This window comes from Delphinapterus leucas, chromosome 8 (genome assembly GCF_059928025.1).
Source record: "Delphinapterus leucas isolate spDelLeu-1000000601 "Yukka" chromosome 8, BTC_Dleu_Yukka2, whole genome shotgun sequence".
NCBI classification, from domain to species: domain Eukaryota; kingdom Metazoa; phylum Chordata; class Mammalia; order Artiodactyla; family Monodontidae; genus Delphinapterus; species Delphinapterus leucas.
The window spans coordinates 62,286,753-62,304,631 of record NC_143136.1 but is presented as its reverse complement, the minus strand read 5'-3'; the positions used below and the strand labels follow the sequence as shown (position 1 = coordinate 62,304,631).

Sequence of the window (17,879 nt, the reverse complement as noted above, 5' to 3'; positions counted from 1 at the left end):
CCTTTTCCCCCTTTTGTAACCATAAGTTTGTTTTCTATGTCTGTGGGTCTGTTTCTGTTTTGTGTATAAGTTCATTTTTATCATTTTTTTCTTTTAGATTACACATGTAAGCAATATCATATAATATTTGTCTTTCTTTGTCTGGCTTACTTCACTTAGTATGATAATCCCTAGTTGCATCCGTGTTGCTGCAAATGGCATTATTTCATTCCCTTTTATGGCCGAGTGATATTCCATTATATAAATATACCACATCTTCTTTATCCATTCGTCTGTCAATGGACATTTAGGTTGCTTCCATGTCTTGGCTATTGTAAATAGTGCTGCAATGAACATTGGGGTGCATGTATCCTTTTGAATTATGGTTTTCTCCAGATATATGCCCAGGAATGGGATTGCTGGATCATATGGTAGCTCTATTTTTAGTTTTTTAAGAAACCTCCATTCTGTTCTCCACAGTGGCTGTACCAATTTTCATTGGTACATTGGTTGGGAATGTTGGTGGTACATTCCCACCAACACTGTAGGAGGGTTCCTTTTCCTCCACACCCTCTCCAGCATTTCTTATTTGTAGACATTTTGATGATGGCTATTCTCACCAGTGTGAGGTGATAACCTCATTGTAGTTTTGATTTGCATTTCTCTAAGAATTAGTGATGTTGAGCATCTTTTCATGTGCCGTTTGGCCACCTGTATGTCTTCTTTGGAGAAATGTCTATTTAGATCTTCTGCCCATTTTTTGATTGGGTTGTTTGTTTTTTTGATACTGAGCTGTATGAACTATTTGTATATTCTTGAGATTAATCCCTTGTCGGTTGCATCATTTGCAAATATTTTCTCCCATTCTCTAGGTTGTCTTTTCGTTTTGTTTATGGTTTCCTTTGCTGTGCAAGAGCTTTTAGGTCCCCTTTGTTTATTTTTGTTTTTATTTCCATTACTCTAGGAGATGGATCCAAAAAGATATTGCTGCAATTTATGTCAAAGGGTGTTCTGCCTATGTTTTCTTCTAGGAGTTTTATAGGATCTGGTCTTACATTTAGGTCTTTAATCCATTTTGAGTTTATTTTTGTGTGTGGTGTTAGAGACTGTTCTAATTTCATTCTTTTACATGAAGCTGTCCAGAGACTTTTTAGAATATCATCCAGGGTGGTAGTGGGGAGACAGTTCGGGGGAGGTGGGGCTGACCACGTGTATGAATACTAGAATGTACACTGACATACGTTAATTACACAGAATTTTAAAAACTTCTTATAATTTCTAAAATAAGGAATTGAAAAACATACGAAAGTAAACAACATTACCATGAACCCTCATGTACTTAGGTTCAGTAATATTCCCCCATGGTCAATCTTGCGTCATGAATGCCCCTTATTTTTTCCACTCATATTTTCCCAGACAGCATATTATTACACCTGTAAATATTTCAGGATGTATTGCTAAAAGATAAGGACTAAAAACACAATCACAAATACAGTTATCACAACTAAAACATAATTAACAATGTTTCTTTAATACCATCAGGTAACTAGTTGGTGTTCTAACGATCTCATAACTGTTATTTCTTTAGCTTGTTTTTGTGAATCCACCCTTTATTTCATGTTTGGTATGTATCTTAATTTTAATCCTGAGGTTATCCCTTTCAGTTTATTTATTTTTATTTGCCATTTAGTTTTTGAAGAAGTTGGGTCATTTGTCTGGAGAGTTTCTTACTTAGAGTCTGGATTTTGCTTATTGTACACCTATGGTGTTGCCTAGCATGTTGCCCTGACCTGTGTTATTCCTGTAGATTGGTAATCTAGATGCTTGATTAGATTCAGGTTTAATTTTTTTTTGACCAATGTATAATGCCTGACTTTCTTTTTGTGATGCCAGAAATGTATGGAATTTAAATCTCTATGGTGTAATGTTTGATAAAACGTAAGCGTGGAATATTTTGACTTATTTTAAAAAGTGTATCCTTTGCTGATAATTGAAACCAGAACTCCTAAGGAAGTCTTTAGACATTCAATCCTGATAAGATAAAGTAGCAGATGTGCTATTAGTTTACAGCCATATGGGAAACTCCTCACTGTAGTGTGAAGTGTAACCTAGGCAAGGTGCCCCTCTCTTGCGGTAAAGGGATCTGGAGCTGAGGTGTTCTGTGATGGAGCAAGACCTGCCCTTGCTGTTAGTTGCAAACAGAGGTCATTTTTAGTCCATTTGTACTTATCAACAGAAAGAATCTTATTGACAGCCTGCTTTCCCAACTGCTGCAAAGAGACACGGCCTCTGCCTCTAGGAGTTTGCCTTCTAAAAACAAAACAAAGCAAAACAAGAAAAAGACTATTGTTCTTAACTTCCAAGGGACTCTGTTACCACAAAAATAAAGTCTCTTTTTTTCTTTCTGTTGAAGTATGGTTGGTTTACAATGTGTTAGTTTCTGGTGTGCAGCAAAGTGATTGTTTTATTTATATATATATATATATATATATATATATATATATATATATATATATATTCTTTTTCAGATTCTTTTTCCATTATAGGTTATTGAAAGATATTGAATGTAGTTCCCTGTGCTGTACAGCAGGACCTTGTTGTTTAAATTCTCTTACTAAATATCCATCTATCTGTCTATCTATCTGTGTGTCTGTCTCTCTGTTGGCCTAAGGAATGAGAAGTTGGGTATTTCCTAGATATTTGGTTAATAGTGATGTGTGGGCAAAGATAGGGAAATATTCCTTTAGTACCTGTGTTACCCTTATTTACTGGATGGGGATATCTTTCCTAGGTGAAAGATATCCCCATAGTGGGACCTTCCCCATAGTGGGAGGGTTTGGATACCACAGGAAGTTGGGAGACAGCAGAATCTTGCTCTGAGGGAGTAGTGTCTTTGATCAGAAATCTCTTTGTGGCATTGACTTCCGTACTACCGTTACATGCAAAATCAAAGCATATTCATCAAGTCTTCACTCTAGAACAGCCGCACACACAGATACGTCCAGGCCCATAGGACTTCTGAATTGGTGTGTAAATTGCATGAGTTTCCTCTGTGCTGACAAATGCCATCACTCACCTCTTCCCAGATAGATTCGTCCTTCTATTTGTTTTGCAATGAGAGTAGCCCATGTAACTTGAGTTTTCTAGTCTCCTGAGGTCACTCTTTTATTTTGTGTCCAAATAAATGATGGAGGCCCCATCTGGGGAACTGCAGGAAGCCCAGGTACCTCTGAGGGGACTTCTGAGGGTTATGTAGAGTGCTGAGGTCCCAGGTTCATCCCTCTCACTCCAGACTGCTCCTGGCCCTTCATTGGTCACCCCTAGCTAGTTCCATGAGGCCCCAAACACAGACATGGGCAGAAGCACAGTCTACCCTGAGGTTAACATTCTGGCCAGGAGCGGCTTTTTGGCTGTCTGAAGGGCCACCTCCACGAGCAATTATCAGCATCTTTATAGGGCTATATAAGCATCTACTGTTCGGGCTGGCTGTTAATCATCAGAGAGTTTATAGAGTTGGGTGTTGATTTTAAAGAGAGAAGACTGGCAGCCCTATTAATGTGCACCTGTTCTGTTGCACCTTTATTTAACCTTGTCTGCGAGTGTCCGGATGGACATGATGGGTGTGGCAGTGGGACCTGACGAGTGTGCCTCCTGCTCACCCATTACTGGTGCCAACTGTAGAGGAATCCCTCTGGTGAGTTTTTCTTGTTTTGCAGGGAGCAGAGAGTGCTGTCCATTAGGTCCAAGAGGCATTTGGCCTACATGTGGGAGGGCACTTCCCCCACAGAACTTTTCCATATTTGGTGCGGTTGGTCAGAACCACTGCTAATCAGATGACTCCCTTCGTTCTGTTCTGTGGAACAAAGGTCTTGGGCCCAGGGAGGCCTGGATTCCCATTCCTGTACTCCCCCTAAACAGTCCTGTTACCAATCTGGGCTTCAGTTTCTTCATCTGTAAGTTAAAAGTCTATTAGTTTGCTAGGACTGCCATAACAAAGTACCACAGACTGGGTAGCTTAAACAACAGAAATTTACTTCCTCACAGTTCTGGAGGCTAGAAGTCCAACATCAAGGTGTCAGCAAGGTTCCTTCTGAGGTCTGTCTCCTTGGCTTGTGGATGACCACCTGCCCTCTATCTTCACATGGTCTCTCCTCTGCGCATGACTGTGCCTTCTTCTCTTCTTTTAAGGACACTGGTGATTCGGGTTAACTCCTGCCCTACCCCTCTGCCCCATAACTTCATTTTACCTTAATTACCTCTTTTTAAAGGCCCCGTCTCCAAATACAGTCACATTCTGAGGTACTGGAGGTCAAGACACTTCATCATATGAATTTGGGGTGGGGGGGGTGAGATACAGTTTAGCCCAGAGCAGGGGGTGAGGTGGTGGTGGTAGAGGGTACTTAACCAGTGATTTTCTAATAGGGCTCAGAGGAGATCCCAGTGACTGGGGCGACAAACCCCTGAGGTTTCCCAGGACGTGGGACTTGCAGTGCTGAACTGAGCAGCCCAGGCAAACCAGGGTGGTTGGTCACCCTGCTGGTCTCCCACGGAAGGCACAGGGCAGGCACTTGCTTCCCTAGCCTCTCTCAGCCAGAGTGGCACTGCTTCTCTCAGCTCATCCATCAGCCTTCTAAGTGAGATTTAATGTAACAAAAGGGTCTCGTGGCCCCAAATCATTAGAAAAACCACTTGATTCAATGGCCTCCAGGGTCCTCTCCTGCTGCCACACGGTATGATTTAATTTCACTTGCACACACCGAATTCCAGCCAGTTGTTTGAAACTAATAACTGATCGGAGCAAAATGAATATGTTTCTCATTTTGTCTGTGGCTAAGGGTAAAATAAAACAGAACAAGAAACTGTGTTAAGCCTTGCCTATTCCAAAGCAGGACTTGGTGCCGTGCCTTAGTGATGGCAGGTGACCCTGGCCAGGCACTCACTGTGCTCACTTTATTTTATCTTCATCCCCTTAGCCTCATAGAAACTCTGTGAAGTGGGTGGCAGCAGCAGCCCCACCGTGCCGATGAAGAAACTGAGGCCCAGAGAGATGGGCAGGTCTCCAGGCTGGTCAGGGCAGGGCCTGGATCATGAAGGCAGTCTGACTTAGCGCCTCTGTGTCACGGCGCTGAGCCCAGATGCAAGTGGGGAAACAGGGACTGTCCTGGTAAGTGTAACGTAATCCCGTCTAGGCTGATGGGCCAGATTCTTCTCTCCAGGAAGGACATCCCAGCACCCTCCCCACCCCCACTTGTCTGGCCTTGACCAGCACCCCCTGCTGGTCCTGCTTTTTGCTCCTGTAGAAGCAGAGCCTAGAGCAGTTCTCAAGGTGTTCAGAGGTTTTGGTGATCTTGCAATAAAGGACACTGAATCACATAGTGACAGAATTGTTCCCTTGCTAATTCTTTTTCACGTCTTCTGATGACGTTAAGGGAAAAGTTTGTACTAGGCTTTAATTCTACCCCATCACTCCATGATCTCCCTTTTTGCAAAAGAACAGAGGGCAGCAGTATCTGGCTGGACTTGAACAATTGTTGTTTTTAGCATAATCATCTTTTTGCTGTTAATTTTGATATATGGCAAATGATTTAGGGTAGAGATATAAAGTGCCTTTAAAAGACATTTATGAGACTTCCCTGGCAGTCCGGTGGTTAAGACTCCACAATTCCACTGCAAGGGGCACGGGTTTGATCCCTGGTTGGGGAACTAAGATCCTGCATGCTGCACGGCATGCCCAAAATATTTTTTTAAAAAGACATTTATTTATATGAAAAAGCAAATAATTTAAATGTATTTAGTAACTAATAGCACAGGTAATGTACACACATGGCAAGAATTGTGAGGCATTTGCTGAGAAAGATGGATTTTGTGAAACACTGGCCGGGAGGAAAGGTTAGAGTTAGTTAGAATCTTGAAACCAGCGGATGAAAGGCAGGAGTCATTTGACCAGCTGACCTTTTAGGGTCATTGTCTCAACTCAGTGTGAGCCTGGCCTGGGTTCTTGAGGTGCTGGTTGGAGACCCCTTTAGAGCACGGTATGCCTGCCAGGTGAACTCTGGAAAGACAGATTCCCTTCCAGTATCAACACAACAGCTATTGGGATTTTGTTTTGTTTTGTTTTGGTAATGGTTTTCAATATCTTTGAAATGCCCCCATCAGAAAGGGTAAGGATTAAATAATGGATTTTTGTTCCAAGTCAAAAGGCTGTGTCTTGAGAGAATGCAGTTTAGAAGATAATTAGAATTAGAAGTACAAATTGGATTGCCCAGCATGAGGCAGAAGTGCTCACCTTGGGTGGACACCAAGCCACAGCATGGGGATTGGATGCTGTGGCTGTTTGTGTTGGAGCTGATGGTCCCTCCCTTGGGGTTAGAAGCAGCCTAGGGTTGGGACCCCTCTTCTAGCCTTGGAGTAACTACACTTGAAGGGACTTTTTCATGGGATCAGTCTCGGGTGAGTTTGTTTGCCTGCCAAGCTTGCTGCTGGTACTTAAATTCCACAGGGCCATGTCCTTATTCAGTAGAGTACTGCTAAGGCAGAGTGTTTGTAGCTTCTGGTTAACCATTCAGTGTGGTTCCCACAGTAGGCTGTTGCTGTATGGATGGGATCTGGGCTTGGCTAATCCTTGCAGGACCCAAGACCTGGATGGCAATGGATACTGTGCACTGACTGATGCCGTTACCAAACCAAACTTGGGTCTGATCACCCGGGCATGGCAAAGCCATCTACAGACACTGGTTGTGGTGAAGGAAAGTACAGCATTTATTGCAGGGCACCAAGCAAGGAGAATGGGCAGTTCATGCTCAAAAGACCCCAAATCCCTGATGGCTTTCAGGGAAGGGGTTTTAAAGGCAGTGTGAGGGAGGGAGCTGCAGGGTGCGTGATCAGCTCGTGCACAGTTCTTGGATTGGTTGGCATCAAGGTGAAGTTTCAAGCATCACCAACCTCTGGTTTCAACCGGTCCAGGGTCTATGTTCTTGTGGTCAGCAGTTTTCATCTGGTGGGGCTCTGCTTCCTGTAAAAACAGCTTAAGAATGTGTGTCAGGCCTTTGTCCATACCTTTCAGGGAACTAGGAGTTTGGTGATTCTGCTATGTGGTGGATTTATAGTCTAAATTGTTACCAATTTCCTGGCCCAACAGCTGTTCTTTGTTTCTACATCTTCACATTTCCTAATCATTAACTCTTGAGCCAGCCTTTTGAGACTCAAGGGAGGCCTGGAAGACTAAACATAAGCCTTCTGCTTCAAAGGACAGGGACACAAGGGTTTGTACATGGTTTCAGTGCCTGGTACAGGCACCAGATCCTCCTTCTTAACAGCCCAGACTTTGCACATAGACACTAGTTTCTAGTGACCATCAGAGAGGTCTGGTCAAGGTTACTATAACCTGGGTACATAGTCTCAGACCCCTGGCTTTCAGCTATTTTCCCTGCAGCAGCAGCCACCAGTCCGCAACTTAGAATGACAATTGTCTGGTCATGACTAGACATCTTCTTTGGCCCTTTTACTCCCTCCTGCTGTGCGGATATAATTTCCCTTTTTAGAACTGTGTTTTTCAAGATGTTTCAGAGCCATGTTGCCCACCCCTCCATCTTCTACCCCCATTCCTTAAGGAGGCTTCATATCCCTCATTTTAAAAAATCTACTTAAAATAGAAGGGGGAAATTAAAAAAAAAAAAAAAGAGATAGAAAAGTACCACAAGGTTGCTGGTTAAGAAATAAAAATACTCTTTTATTTTAAACATCTTTATTGGAGTATAATTGCTTTAAAATGGTGTGTTAGTTTCTGCTTTATAACAAAGTGAATCAGCTATGCGTATACATATATCCCCATATCTCTTCCCTCTTGCGTCTCCCTCCCACCCTCCCTATCCCACCCTTCTAGGTGGTCAAAAAGCACTGAGCTGATCTCCCTGTGCTGTGCAGCTGCTTTCCACTAGCTATGTATTTTACATTTGGTAGTGTATATATGTCCATGCCACTCTCTCACTTCATCCCAGTTTACCCTTCCCGCTCCCCGTGTCCTCAAGCCCATTCTCTACATCTGCGTCTTTATTCCTGTCTTTCCCCTAGTTTCTTCAGAACCTTTTTTTTTTTTTTTTTTTAGATTCCATATATATGTGTTAGCATACGGTATTTTTTTTTCTCTTTCTGACTTCACTCTGTATGACAGATCCGAGGTCCATCCACCTCACTACAAATAACTCACTTTCATTTCTTTTTATGGCTGAGTAATATTCCATTGTATATATGTGCCACATCTTCTTTATCCATTCATCTGTCAATGGACACTTAGGTTGCTTCCATATCCTGGCTATTATAAATAGAGCTGCGATGAACATTTTGGTACATGACTCTTTTTGAATTATGGTTTTCTCAGGGTATATGCCCAGTAGTGGGATTGCTGGGTTATATGGTAGTTCTATTTTTAGTTTTTTAAGGAACCTCCATACTGTTCTCCATAGTGGCTGTATCAATTTACATTCCCACCAACAGTGCAAGAGGGTTCCCTTTTCTCCACACCCTCTCCAGCATTTATTGTTTGTAGATTTTGTGATGATGGCCATTCTGACCAGCGTGAGGTGATACCTCATTGTAGGTTTGATTTGCATTTCTCTAATGATTAGTGATGTTGAGCATCCTTTTATGTGTTTGTTGGCAATCTGTATCTTCTTTGGAGAAATGACTATTTAGGTCTTCTGCCCATTTTTGGATTGTGTTGTTTGTTTTTTAGATATTGAGCTGCATGAGCTGCTTGTAAATTTTGGAGATTAATCTTTTGTCAGTTGCTTGGTTTGCAAATATTTTCTCCCATTCTGAGGGTTGTCTTTTCATCTTGTTTATGGTTTCCTTTGCTGTGCAAAAGATTTTAAGTTTCATTAGGTCCCATTTGTTTATTTTTGTTTTTATTTCCATTTCTCTAGGAGGTGGGTCAAAAAGGATCTTGCTGTGATTTATGTCATAGGGTGTTCTGCCTATGTTTTCCTCTAAGAGTTTTATGGTGTCTGGCCTTACATTTAGGTCTTTAATCCATTTTGAGTTTATTTTTGTGTATGGTGTTAAGGAGTGTTCTCATTTCATTATTTTACATGTTGCTGTCCAGTTTTCCCAACACCGCTTATTGAAGAGGCTATCTTTTCTCCATTGTATACTCTTGCCTCCTTTATCAAAAATAAGGTGACCGTATGTGTGTGGGTTTATCTCTGGGCTTTGTATCCTGTTCCATTGATCTATATTTCTGTTTCTGTGCCAGTACCATACTGTCTTGATTACTGTAGCTTTGTAGTATAGTCTGAAGTCAGGGAGCCTGATTCCTCCAGCTCTGTTTTTCTTTCTCAAGATTTCTTTGTGGGGTGTTTTGTGTTTCCATACAAATTGTAAAATTTTTTGTTCTAGTTCTGTGAAAAATGCCATTGGTAGTTTGAGAGGGATTGCATTGAATCTGTAGATTGCTTTGGGTAGTATGGTCATTTTCACAATGTTGATTCTTCCAATCCAAGAATGCGGTATATCTCTTCATCTGTTTGTATCACCTTTAATTTCTTTTGTCAGTGTCTTTTAGTTTTCTGCATACAGGTCTTTTTTCTCCTTAGGTAGGTTTATTCCTAGGTGTTTTATTCTTTTTGTTGCTGTGGTAAATGGGAGTGTTTCCTTAATTTCTTTTCCAGATTTGTCATCATTAGTGTATAGGAATCCAAGAAATTTCTGTGCATTAATTTTGTATCCTGCTACTTTACCAAGTTCATTGATTAGCTCTAGTAGTTTTCTGGTAGCCTCTTTAGGATTCTCTATGTATAGTATCATGTCATCTGCAAACAGTGACAGCTTTACTTCTTCTTTTCTGATTTGGATTCATTTTATTTCTGTTTTCTTCTCTGATTGCTGTGCTAAAACTTCCAAATCTATGTTCAATAATAGTGGTTAGGGTGGACAACTGCCTTGTCTTGCTCCTGATCTTAGAGAAAATGGTTTCAGTTTTTCACCATTGAGAATGATGTTGGCTGTGGGTTTGTCATATATGGCCTTTTTTATGTTGAGGTAAGTTCCCTCTATGCCTACTTTCTGTAGGGTTTTTATCATAAATGGGTGTTGAATTTTGTTGAAAGCTTTTTCTGCATTTATTGAGATGATAATATGGTTTTTCTCCTTCAGTTTGTTAATATGGTGTATCACATTGATTGTTTTGCGTATGTTGAAGAATCCTTGCATTCCTGGGATAAACCCCACTTGATCATGGTGTATGATCCTTTTAATGTGCCATTGGATTCTGAAGAAATAAAAATATTCTTGTTTCAAAAGCCTAGTGCCACTAATCCTGTGATCTGTTGCACATAACAAACTTTTCTTCCCACTAGGAAACATCTGTATGGATTGTTTCATTACAGCGCCACGATGCTTGGACTTGAATCGCTTCCAGATCCCACAGATACCTGGGAAATTGTAGAGACCATAGGTAAAGGCACCTATGGTAAGGTCTACAAAGTAACTAACAAGAGAGATGGGAGCCTGGCTGCAGTAAAAATTCTAGATCCAATCAGTGTAAGTAACAGTTATAAATTATAACCACAATATAGTGTTTCATACACACTGAGCTTTCAACTTCTTTCTTTGTTCTGGGGATGATTTTCTAGGGATAATGAAACCTGGCATGAAATCTCAAAATGAGTTATGACTCCTTAGCCTATCTGAATGAAGGGACTCCATTTGGAGTTAAAACTTCCCTTGATTTTCTCTTTTGTCCATTTTACTATTGTTTTGATTTTGGTCCCCTGGACTCTTCAAATGTTATTCTTTTGGAAAGAGTGATTTATTAGGTTTATACAGAGGCTGATCTCTCTGTAAGTTACAAAGTGACCCAGACTTGTGGTATTCAGTCATCTTAGCCTGGCATCCTATTTCAGAGCACTGAATACTGAGCCTATAATGCTGTGCACTGTTTACCACAGTGAAGTTGTAAGTGTCCTATCCTGGTTGGGTCCCTTTGAGCTACTTCTCCTTAATTGCTTTGAAAATTCAGACATTTTTAAATTTTAAAAAAGATATTTATAATATTATTATTAAGAATATATAATGAAGACATTTATTGATATAACAGTTAGAAGGCTTTAGTTGGTATCTGAATGTCCATTGTTAGGTATTTTCAAGATATGGTAATGATTACATTAAAAACACAGACTACATATGCTTTATTAAATGGTTACTTGCTCGTGATATCATTCCTGTACCCTTCCTCGCACATTATACTGAATCCAGCATGCACTTTTTACCTTGTGTAGGATATGGATGAGGAGATTGAGGCAGAATACAACATTTTGCAGTTTCTTCCGAATCACCCCAACGTTGTAAAGTTTTATGGGATGTTTTACAAAGCAGATCACGGTGTGGGAGGACAGCTGTGGCTGGTCCTGGAGGTAAGAGGCTCCCATTGGGTAACCAGCAATTCAAACAGAGCACCAGAGGTGAGCAGACTCATTGTTGCCTAAATAGTGTAAGATGCACATCTGGGGAGGCGGTCTCTCCTGCATGGCACAGGTACCTTACCAGATGTGGTGTTCTCCACGTTCTTATGGGTAGGCTGTGTGCTGAAAATGTGCACGTTTCTCTGCTTGTAAGGTTTAATAATCTTCTTCTAATTCAGTGAATACAGGAACACAGTTGGAAAAGGTTATTTTCTACCCTAGGCTGGGAAAATTTCACAGAAAACATGTTCCAATTGATGCAACTCATTTTCAAAAATTGTTAACCCAAGGTTTACTTGGTTGCCAAGTTTGAATCAGCCCATTCACGTTCATTTATCCTCATCTTAGGTTGGGTTTCCTGAAAACGGACTCTGAGAATTGTGTATGGAAGGTTTATTGGAGAGTTCTTACAGGAGCTAGATGTGCAAGGAAGGTGGGATTGGGCAAGGGAGACATTAAACATCAGTGTGGTTGCAGACGTCTCAGCCCATCCTCAGGGAGAAGAAGACCTGGGATCCTCTTGTAGGGTTGTCCTGGATTTTATCTCTGTAAGAGCCGATCGCTTGGTGCATGCCACCCTGGGAGGGGGTGTGGCCTTGGGGGAGGCAGTTCCCTGTAGTTGGGCACTATTTCTGGTGAGAGGTGCCACTGGGACTTGGGAGCAGGGAGCAGCTGATATTCCTGGCAGCGTCTGCTTTGAAGAGAGAATCTGCAGGGAGCACCACTATATCCAGTGTAGTCTTGCCTTTTTTCTGCCTTCTTAATGGGAATGAATGTGTGTAACTGGATGCAAAAGAGTCCCTTCCCCACAAATACAATTCCTCCATGGAACTAACATGGCAAAGACACAATGACAACATATGAAATTAGTATATTAGGACAGGTCTATTGTATTGCCTCAGGGTGGATATAGGTCCACCCTGGTCTGTCCTGGACTCTGCCCCTCTGAACCAGCCTCCATGCCTGAGGTCACATGTGTGATGCATGAGCACGGAGACATGTGTGAAAGCTTTAAGAGAGAAGCAACAAAGGAGAAATCAGACCTCAATTCACTGTCTGGGGTCTCTTGTCGAAAACCTTCCACGTGGCTCTGGGAGGGCCTGGCCATAAGGCAATATATACTGGCTGCCGTGGCAACAATGTATGGGGAATTCACTTGTATTCAAATGGAATAATCTGCAGGGAACATTTCTGTCACGTCAATTGCCTTCTTCAGAATATAAAGATGTAAGGGGTTTTGGTTTTCAGAAATCATCTTTGTCTGTTTAGTTGGCTGGTTAAGTCACATAACATATTCTCATAGTATCACCTTTTGGATTTTACTATTCCCCACTCCCTCCCTGGGACTATTATAGATTTTATCCTGCCAATGAAGCTCTAGAATAACATTAATATTTTAATGCTCATTTTCGTGAGATATGGAAAGTATTGTTTCTAGGGTCCCTCATTGTATTCTTTTTTTTTAAATTTTTTAAAAAATTATTTATTTTTGGCTGTGTTGGGTCTTCATTGCTACACGCGGGCTTTCTCTAGTTGTGGAGAGCGGGCGCTACTCTTTGTTGCGGTGTGCGGGCTTCTCATTGTGGTGACTTCTCTTGTGGAGCACAGGCTCTAAGTACGTGGGCTTCAGTAGTTGTGGCACATGGGCTCAGTAGTTGTGGCACACGGGCTTAGTTGCTCTGCGGCATGTGGGATCTTCCCAGACCAGGGATTGAACCTGTGTCCTCTGCATTGGCGGGCAGATTCTTATCCACTGCGCCACCAGGGAAGCCCTGAGTGTATTCTTCTTAAGCTCTGTAAGATCTCAGTGTTTTAAACCTCATTATAATTTAATAATGTAAGTACAGTGACCGAGAGGTTTCAGTCTCTTTTCACTTTACCACCGACTCAAAGACTCTGCATTCGGATATAGAAAACTGAACTTCCAGGGATTTTCCAGGGCCTGAAATGGGACCTTCCCTCCCTCCATTTTACCAGGAGAGTAGGTGGGCTGCTCAGACCTGCCACCACCTGGAGAATAATTGCTCTTCCTGATGAGGAGTGACCAAATGTTAGTCCCTCAGGCACAGCCAAGGCAGCCAGAAAGGGCCACACATGGCCTTGAAAGATGAGAAAGAGCCCAGAACTATGAACTGAGCCTTGTGCAAATGCTCCCCTGCGACTGTCTCTTGCTTTTTCAGGGTGACTAAGTACAGATAATGAGGTTGCCCTGGCACACTGAATTATTCATACCTCAGCAATACAATATGCTGATATTATGCCCTTTGCAGGTTGTGTTGGCCCATGCCAAAGTTGCTGGCATGGGGAACCAGATGTCCTCAATCTTTTCTGTCCAGGAATGGGCCATCCATGCCAGGCAGCTGGGGTAGGTATGTCCAGTGCCTCCAGTATGCTTATAGACACAGGGATTCCTGGGCTCCTAGAACTGACAGGGACCTCGGCCTTCCTTCTGTCACTCTCCTAGTGTTCAGCTGAGGAACAGAGACCCAAAGAAGGAGTGACATGCCGATGGTCCCATACGAGTTGTGTGGCAGAACTGGAGGAGGACAACACTTCAGCACTTTTCTCCCATCCTGTGCTGTTGCTGTCTGCCGGGTCCGGGGAATACAGACTTGGGATCTCTGGTTAAAATGGCAGCAGTTCCTGATTACACACGCACACACACACAGACACAGACACGCACACACACACAGCTGGAAGATAATGACAGTCCACACAGCACCTTGACCATGTTGCTCCGTCTGCAACTTGTTTAGGAGTGCTTTAGGAGACTTGCACAATAAAATTATGATCTGTTTAATATTGCTCCCCTCATCCTGTATATTGAGATTAAATTTATGTTGCCTTTGCTCTTTCCTTGCCTGAATGTGATGAAAGGACCAGGGAGAAGCTATTCCACAGAGCAATTCTTGAGGATAGAAAAATGTTATTAATAACCCTCTTAAATCACCACAACTCTGAAAACAAAAGCAAATAAAAAATGTCATTTCAGAAATTAATTACTAATTGTTAGCAGAAAGCAAACCAAAGCCTTCTTGTATAACAGACACCTACTATAGGAGAAAAATATGGACAGAAAACACTCATACATAATAATGTTTTGGAAAATTTGTGAATAAGTTTTATTCTAAATTAATATTCAATTTGGAAAATCTGTAAGTTCTATTATGTCTCACCTAAATGAAACATGATAAGAAATTAGACTTTTAAGAAAAAGCACCAGGGGCTTCCCTGGTGGCACAGTGGTTAAGAATCCGCCTGCCAATGCAGGGGACACGGGTCCGATCCCTGGTCCGGGAAGATCCCACATGCCATGGAGCAACTAAGCCCATGCGCCACAACTACTGAGCCTGCACTTTGGAGCCTGTGAGCCACAACTACTGAGCCTGTGGGCCACAACTACTGAGCCTGTGTGCCACAACTACTGAAGCCCACACGCCCAGAGCCTGTACTCCACAAGAGAAGCCACTGCAATGAGAAGCCCACGCACCGCAATGAAGAGTAGCCCCCGCTCACTGCAGTAGAGAAAGCCCACGCACAGCAATGAGGACACAACGCAGCCAAAGATAAATAAATAAAACAAATAAAATTTTAAAAACCTCATATAAAAAAAAAGCACCATATTTCAGAAAAGATACCTAGTATGTGCTAAGACATGAAGTACATTTTCTCTTTTCCTTTCAGTATAAAACCTTCAGCCCGTAAATACTGTTTCAGCCTGAATCACATTCAACTTAAAATGGTTAAGAGTTTAGAGTGTTAGTAAATGAGAATGTCAAGTAAAAAAAACAAAAACAAAAAAATCTCCTTATATTTTAAAACCAGATAAAAGAATTATTTTTTAACCTGTTTTTTCCTCTCAGAGGTCTTTGTGTAAGTTCAGTGTCTAAGCCAGAAGGGGGGAAAAAAGTTATCTCTGTTCAGTTTTTGCATTTATATAAGGCCCTAGAAAGTCCAGTCTAGGCCCCAATATCATTGCAAGTTAACACTTAAAACCATTTTCACCCATTGATATTGTGGCATGAGTCAAGCTTATCACGTTAACAAGTTAGGGTCCTAGCAGGACACTGATGGCCTGGAACATAGCTCTGGCATGTTTTGATTGGCCAGAGATGGTTAGAAAGCCCTGGAGCACTGAACAGTGACTCAGATGGCAGGTTCTGGCCAGGTTCTAGAATGAGAGTCACTGGAGTGTTGGGGGTCAGGAGGAAAGTACAGAACAGTTGGGAGTGGAGAAGGGAAGAACTGTGAAATGTAACCGAGGTGCATCCGATATTTATGTGCTCTCTGCGTTCAGCAAAAGCAAGAGAACGTGAAGAGCTGAGGTGTGGGAGCAATTCTGCCCAACCACCGGTCTGTGCGTGTGCCCTGGAGAGAGGCTGAAATGGGAGGCGGGAGTCTTGGGGCCCTCCTGCCTCTCATAGTGTGAACATCTTCCCCCCAACCCACCCGACTGGGGCTCCAGAGTTTCAAGTGACATCGTTGTCATTCTTCTAGGTGCAGGCCAATGACTTTGTCTGGTATCAGTAAAATAAACAAAATCTCTCCCAACAGTGTGGAGGAAAACTATGTTGCTTGGCCTTCCTGAGAGGTGGGCAGTGTCCAACACGGTGCTCCCTAAGGCATCTTCCAGAGTAATTTTGACGATCCTTGACTTTTGCTTTATGCCCTCTGTAGACCCTAACACCCTTGAAAGGTAAAGTCAACCAAACAAAAGAGCACTGAAAAGAAATTCCTCTTAATTCTGCCATCTGACTAGGGCAAATCAACATGCCAGTACAGAACCTACTTGAAAGTTGCAGTTTTGACTAGAATAAAGGTCTGGTGATTGTGTTGCATGGGCCATTCATTAATAACGTGGAGGAAAGTTGATGGCTTATTGAGCAAGGAACATTTTATTGCTTGAAATTATGGCCGTCATAGCAAATGCACATACTGTGATTGAATCAATATTCAAAGATGTTTTAGAAAATAGATGTGGAATGTAAATGATTTTTCTATTTTTCTTGGTTTGGAGTAAAATGCTCGTTAAATTCTAGATGCGTCCAGCTGCCACATTTCCTGAATGCTGAGGGCGTCGGGAGGAATGCAGGGATGGAGACCTACCTCTGTATTTGAGTCTGATGGCTGGCAGGGTGGGCAGGAATAAAAGGCTGCAGGTGCCAACCCTCAGGGGTGGGGTAGGAGGCTTGGCTGCTTTCTTACAACTCTAAGGGGATTATTTTATTTGATGTATTTAAATATAGTTCCTTGTCATGCTTTTAAAATGTTCAGTCCATCTCACTAAATATTTACTCCGATTAGACAATTGTCAGTATGTGCCTGCTTTCCTTTTTTTTTTTTTTTTTTTGCGCTTTCCTTTTTTATATCCAGGTACCCAAAGTCCTTTCCCTGTAACCCACGGGCTGCCCTTTAAAACCTTGCTGGTGGGCTTATCAGCTTCACAGGACCTCTTCCTGTAAAGGTGCCCTGAGCAGTTTATTTATATGTTTCTTTGAACCACAAGTCAGACAGTTCTTAAACTCTGACACTTAGTGAACAAAAGGCACCAACCGAGTCTGATCCTTTTGTTGTTCTTAAATCCACAGCTGAGTTTTGATCCTGCTGACAAAATGGCAGCTCTTAGTCCCTCCGTAGGTTCTAGAGCTATGAAGAAAGTTTATAAGTTGGTTACCTATATAAAATGCCACTGAATAGGCTCTTGTTGCAGAAATGGCCAGATTTAAAGTAGGGCAGGAGAGAGACTAAAGTGAGGTTTCAGGGGAAAATTCCAGGGTTGAGTTAGCTTGGATCATCACCCAGCACTTAATTTAAATGTTCTCTGGGTAGAATTTTAATAGTGTACTTGCGGTACAGTAAAGCATGTGCCTCCTTGAGACAGGAGCCAGGCTTAGAAGTGGTTCTGATGAAGGCGTTACAGTGCCTTGCATGTCTATTGCTCCTTTAGCTTTAGAGGATCAAAGAACTTTATTGCTATTCTTATACTCACAAGCTCCCTAGACTCTGTTTCTTCTTAACTTTCTCTATCCAGTTGGTACAAAATTCCTGTCGATTCTATGTCATAAAAGTCCTCCATATCTGTCCCTGACTCTTCGTCCTCAGGACTCTTGACTTTTTGACCCTGCTTCTCTCGATTGCTTCAACACCTCCTAACAGGTGTCCAGCTCCCTGTGTCTTCCTGTTCTGTCCACCCTCCAATCTGCTACCAAGGTCATCTTTCTAGAAATCTGAACAGACCTCCTGCCTAAAGCCTGTCAATAGCTTACCACTCCTATCTAATGGTATATTATGGTATCATAATATGCGTGTGTATAGTAATAAAGCCCACACTTCTTAGAAGAGCTCACCTGTCATTCCCTGTTACCCCCTTTTTTTCCCTGTCTACCTGCTCTAGGATTCTGTCCCTTTGTCCCAACAGTGGCAGAGTATGTAGAATTCAAAGAC

At 42.1% G+C, this 17,879-nt stretch overlaps 1 protein-coding gene across 1 annotated transcript in view; it reads left to right on the top strand.

Annotated features, from left to right (window-relative positions):
- The first annotated feature begins 8,333 nt into the window (after positions 1-8,333).
- LOC111172848 (myosin-IIIb) overlaps positions 8,334-17,879 on the top strand; it is a 36,790-nt gene continuing 27,244 nt past the window's right edge. The window contains exons 1-2 of the mRNA XM_022570014.3: positions 8,334-10,515; positions 11,253-11,387. Coding sequence (XP_022425722.2) covers positions 10,369-10,515; positions 11,253-11,387 — 282 coding nt within the window. The 5' untranslated portion in view covers positions 8,334-10,368. The remainder of the gene's footprint in view (positions 10,516-11,252; positions 11,388-17,879) is intronic.